This window comes from Misgurnus anguillicaudatus, chromosome 6 (genome assembly GCF_027580225.2).
Source record: "Misgurnus anguillicaudatus chromosome 6, ASM2758022v2, whole genome shotgun sequence".
NCBI classification, from domain to species: Eukaryota; Metazoa; Chordata; class Actinopteri; order Cypriniformes; family Cobitidae; genus Misgurnus; species Misgurnus anguillicaudatus.
Genome location: NC_073342.2, coordinates 12,732,556 through 12,738,555, shown reverse-complemented (window position 1 = coordinate 12,738,555; position 6,000 = coordinate 12,732,556). Strand labels below are relative to the sequence as shown.

The following is a 6,000-nucleotide window of genomic DNA, read 5'->3' as shown; positions in this document are numbered from 1 at the left end:
CGTTTATTGTCACTGTCCAATAAATAAATGTATCACACTAATATTGTATTATAATATACAGAAATTATTACATATATACACATAGGTTTGTGTAAAATATTTACTGGACAATATATACACACGCGCACAACTAACGTTACACAATATAACCTTTACAACATACATTTTTGGTCTTGGCTTCCGCTTTCTCTTTTAGCGAGGAAGACGTAGTATGTGGTGGAGACGACCATGTTTTAAGAGGTGCTACCCGGAGTCGTTTGCCCTTAGACAACTCCTCCTCTATGTCTTCTTTATTCTCTAAAAATTATAGAAACAAAATAGGAAGCAAAACTATATAGCACTCATTTGTTTACATTGTGCAGTGAACGAGTTACTATAAAACAGCTACTGCTGACATACCTTTAAGCATCAGTATTTGTGCCCTGAAGAAGTCTTGCTTCCATCGTACCCAATAAATCTGTGTTTGGTCAAACTTGTTAAAGTTAAAGTCCTTAATTTCGCATGTTGAAACAACTGCCGTGCAGCCGTCATCCAGGTACCTCACGTATGCAAACATTCTCATTCGCAGCGATCGGCAGATTCGTCGTGTAGAAGCTGAAACTTTTTATTTACCCCAAATCAAAATCGTAATTACGGTGGCGAAAACAAGATAATTTGGAACACGTGCACTTGTACTAATTTCGATAAACACTGTAAGGGATATAATGTAGTCGAAAACATTGCGAGATTTATTTTGGGAAAGTGCTGGAACTACATTTACTCTTCGTGAACATAGTTGCTCTAAAGGTTGCATAGCAACGCCGATGCTGGGTATATCCTACTGTCTATGGTAATATGTCTTCACATTACCGTTTTACTGAAAAATAAAACTGAACTACATCTTAATTAAGACAAAGGCATTTTAACATTGTTTGACTCCAAACTCCTGTTGGATTACACTGGAGAATATATATATATATATATATATATATATATATATATATATATATATATATATATATATATATATATATATATATATATATATATATATATATATACAGATATATATATTGTAAGAGCCATTTGTCTTGTTAAGGTGTCCACTAGGTGTCACTGTTCTATATTCAGTGAATATAGGTAGGAACCTTCCTTCAGGTGACAAGTGTTGCTGGAGGAAGGTGAACACACAGTTTTTTGACCGTATCACAAGGCCATGCTGTTACAACAATGCAACACATTAAATAAAATGAATACTCTGAGCATTCAAATGGTGAGTGGACATTGATTTAATGACATTTAACTTAAGCCAAGTGAGCGCGTACAAATACACCGTCCAGCAACCCTCAGCTGCTTTAAGTATAGACTTAGCTGCTTCATATATATATATATATATATATATATATATATATATATATATATATATATATATATATATATATATATATATATATATATATATATATATATATATATATATATATATACAGATATGTAAAGATTAAATTAATGGAATTTTACACACACACATATATACATATATGTATATATATGTATATATGTGTGTGTGTGTGTAAAATTCCATTAATTTAATTGAATCATACTAAAGTATTTTAATTGAGTAATCTTTACATATTTTTTACAAAGAGATTATCAATTCAGTTTGACATAATTTTACTACAAAAAAAAAAACTTTTTTTTATCTATGCTGGGATAGAACCCATAAGCTTTACTAAACCATCATCGGATAATTCATTTTAACTATCGCCTCATATAGCCTAACTATAATACAATTTTTTTTAGAATCATGGCCCCCAAAAAATATAAATTGTATCTCGAGCCAGAAAGCACAGATGAAGTACCCCTTCCAAAACGCAGAACAAGCGGTGGATGCTCTACTGTATGTAATTACATTTAAGATTTTACATTATACGTATATTATGATTTGCTCAGTTGGTTGTTTAACTATATTGTTTATATTTTTTGGCTATACTCAAAAACAGAAGTAAGCTTTTTTAACATTTATGCTGTTTCCTTTAAGAGGATCATTATGAAGTTATCTGTACATTTTCAAATGGTTCTGTAATACATGTTAACATGCTATTACAGACCGTACCCATTTATGATGATTACACTGTGCATCACTACAACATTCAAGGTTCCAGTATTGCAGATGTGGTGAGTTTACAGTCTATCACCAGACAATTATGTAATGCAACATCAGACTATCACAACAACATGTTTTGAATGTTGTTTTAATAATGTTTTTTTTTAGACTACTTTAACATTAGATCATGAAACAGATGACTCTGATGACAACTACGATAGTGTTTCCACTTTTGCAAGTGACACAGAAAGTGAAGTTGACGCTGAGGCATTTCGACAGACTGTCCCTGATGACCCTGACCCAGAAATGGACTCCATACTTACATCTGTAGGTACTACCACAAAAGCAGAGGCAGTTTTGATGATAATGACATATGCGGCTAGACATAACATATCTGGGACTCAACTACACCATTTGTTAAAACTTATAAATACACTTTTTGGCAAAGAGGTGGTACCTGTATCTAAATATCTGTTCAACAAAGCATTTAAAAATAATTCAGAAATGCTTGAATTTCACTTTTATTGTAAGTCATGTAGATCATACATTGGTACTCAACAAAATATTGAAGAAAAAAATATTACACAGTGCCTCCAGTGTAGTGATCCCTTGGAAATCAGTACCCTGAACAGCGGTAGTTTTTTCATCAATGTACCAATTGCACCTCAAATCCAGGCACTACTACAAAATCCTGAAATTTCAAACAACATTGCCTACAGATATGAAAGGTCAAAAAATGAACACATTATCTCTGACATATATGATGGTTACATGTATGCACAACTTTCAAAAGCTGGTGAACTTCTGTCAGATCCAAACAATTTCTCATTTAATTTCAATTCTGATGGCTCACCCCTGTACAAATCCTCCAAATTTTCAATATGGCCTATACAACTCCACTTGAACGAGCTGCCTCCCAAAATTCGGTTCCAGAATGTGATGTTGGCAGGGCTTTGGTTTGGTGCACGGGAACCAGTTATGCACATTTTTCTTAAACCATTTGTTAATCAGGCCAAAGATCTTGTGTACAAAGGTGTAACATGGAGAAAAAACAGAGAATGCATAACTAGTAAAATTGTGGGGCTATGTTGTTGTGTAGATTCAAAAGCCAGACCAGCCATACAGAACACCACACAATTGAATGGATACTTTGGTTGTGGATTTTGTCTGCATCCTGGTACCCTAGTAGACCGCCAGGTGAAGTATACAATAACAACAACTGAATATGCAGACAGAGATGCTGAAGGAATGTTGTCTGATATGGAGCTTGCATTAGCTAACAACAGTAGTGTAAGAGGAGTAAAGGGTCCCTCTCCTCTTATAAACATGCCATACTTTGATATAGTTTGGGGCTTTGTTCCAGACTACATGCATGCAGTCTTACTTGGTGTCATTAGACAGCTCACAGAGCTTCTTTTGAATAATAGTGACCAACCATACTACATTGGAAGCCCCAACATTATGAGAGTCATAGAAAACAGATTAAGGAACATAAAACCACCACATCTCATTACACGACTACCCAGGCCCCTAACAGATCTGAAGTTTTGGAAAGCCTCAGAATGGCGAGCATGGCTTCTGTTCTACAGCCTCCCTGTCTTAAACGGACTGCTCCAAACATGCTACATAAAGCACCTTAGCCTTTTGGTGTCTGCTGTATTTCTTCTTCTTAAAGAGCAGGTCTCCTTTCAAGATGTCAACCTAGCAGATGAGATGCTTTTAGAATTTGTGGTACGATTTCAGTTGCTCTATGGGGAAGCATCAATGACATTTAATGTGCATCTCCTTACACATCTTGCTAAGTCTGTAAAATTGTGGGGTCCATTGTGGGCACACTCGGCATTTGTATTTGAAAATGCAAATGGTGAGCTGTTAAAACTAGTCCACGGAACCAAATGTGTAGCTCTACAGATTGTTAACAGATTTCTATCACACAGTGCTATACCACACTTTACAGCAAACTATACCATCAGTGAGCATGTTCAGAAGTTCTGTTTAGAACTGACAGAACACCCCAAAGTGAAAAAATTCTCAACATGGCAAGACACAACTGTTCTGGATGGTGGCAGGGTGCAGGATGTAACTGATGCAATAAGAGTTGCATTTCTTTCTGCCGAGAGGCATGTACCCGATGAAGTTGTTGTACACAGAAGAATGGTGCATAAGGGTCTACTGTATACTAGCAGTAGCTACAGCCTAAGTAAAAGAAGGAAAGATTGCTATGGTAAATTAAATGATGGATGTAATGGAGAAATCCTCCACATTATTTCATTTACCTCTAATGGCAACAGAGAAATCGCTTTGATTTTCAGAAAGATTCATTCACAGCCATCTTTCCCACTTTCACAGGGCATAGCTTTTGTTCCACATATCAAACAAGCAGGAAATGATTTTGCACCAGTATGTCTGATTTCAGTGGACAGCTTAGAGCAGAAATGCTTGATTTTGCACACCACTGATCATACTTTCATATGTGAGTTCCCAAATGTGTATGAAAGGGACTAGTCTTTTATTTAGCATTTTTCTCTGATTTTGAATCTTTAATTGTTTTTGTTTTGCACAAGCTAATGATTTGTGTACAGGTTTTTTGAAACATTATGACATATTTATGTGTAAAATATTGTATGATGTATGTATGTGCAGTAAAACGGAAACTGGTTGTATTGCACAGTAAGTACATAATTGACAACTGTGAATGGTATGTTAATGAGAAATTCAAGATAAAAATTGTAATAATATATTACTGATGTATATTATTTAGAAAAAAGTCAGCTTCATGTTTTACCAGTGTTATTTTTGTATTGTTTGTTATTCAAAGCTTTTTGAGCTTTGTTATTTCAAAAAGACGGAGCGGAAAAAAAATAACACACTTATAATTAAATATAATCCAATATATTATGTTTTAATCTTATATTAATGTGTTACATACAGACATACACAAGCAAAAATAAAGCTTGTTCCCCCTAAGCTCAATCCAGCAAAATCATACTGGTGAACCAGCTACACCAGCTCCGTTTTGCTTGAGAACACCATGACTATGCTGGCCACCCAGCTATACCAGCACTATACCAGCGCTGACCAGCACTATACCAGCACAAACCAGTAAAAACCAGCCTGGACCAGCATGAAATTCATGCTGGTTTATGCTGGATTTTTCAGCAGGGATACGCGACATGTTTTTAAACAGTTTATATGCGCTTACAGAAACACACATATTAAAACATTGTTAAAAACAGAAGCTAGACAATCAGTTGATCGGCATCTGAAAATGGTAATCTGAAAACTGCTTTTTATATAACTAATCACTGCACATGTTCATCTCAGATGTTCTGGATTTAGTTTATGTACATAATAGTTTATCTGATTTTAGTGCTATCAGAGATATTTACCCATCAGTTATGTATGTACGGTAATGTGTTACTTCTCTATACAATTTATGCTAACAGCTGTTCAAAGCTGTTCAAACTTGCTTGCAGGTCTGCATCCCTCTCAGGTGTTACAGTACTACACTGCACACAGCACAAAACCATGAGGTTGAAAGACATATTCACACTTTTTGAACATTAAAGTTATATTATAACATGAGCCACATGAAGTTTACGTAACAGTTCATAGCAGAGCTCTGTTGTGTATCAGTTTCTTAGGATTGCTTGGATAAAGACGTGGCTTTACACAACAAAAAGTGTCTTAGAAAAGTGAAATCAATATAGTGTTTATTGTGAATGAGTGAACTGTTTTTTACATCTTTACAAGATCCAGTACTTTTTTGTTTGTGAACAAAGTAGTATGTGTTCCTTGGCTTTATTTAAGCAACTTTTTTTACTAACCATGCAAAAACATAATTTACTTAAAAATACAAACATGTTACTTAGATGGTACCTCTTCAAGGGTCCCAAAATGGTCAGACCCCATTG

The 6,000-nt window shown here is 34.9% G+C and overlaps 1 protein-coding gene across 2 annotated transcripts; it reads left to right on the top strand.

Annotated features, from left to right (window-relative positions):
• The first annotated feature begins 676 nt into the window (after positions 1–676).
• Positions 677–5,777, top strand: LOC141364305 (uncharacterized). 2 transcript variants are annotated; one of them, XM_073868530.1, is made up of 3 exons: positions 677–829; positions 2,089–2,157; positions 2,255–5,777. In XM_073868530.1, exons 1-3 carry the CDS (start codon positions 827–829, stop codon positions 4,589–4,591), a joined length of 2,409 nt encoding a protein of 802 aa, XP_073724631.1. In that variant the 5' UTR covers positions 677–826; the 3' UTR covers positions 4,592–5,777. The 2 variants fall into 2 exon arrangements, with proteins under 2 accessions (XP_073724631.1, XP_073724630.1); XM_073868529.1 differs by lacking the exon at positions 677–829 and adding an exon at positions 1,645–1,879.
• The last annotated feature ends 223 nt before the right edge of the window (positions 5,778–6,000 follow it).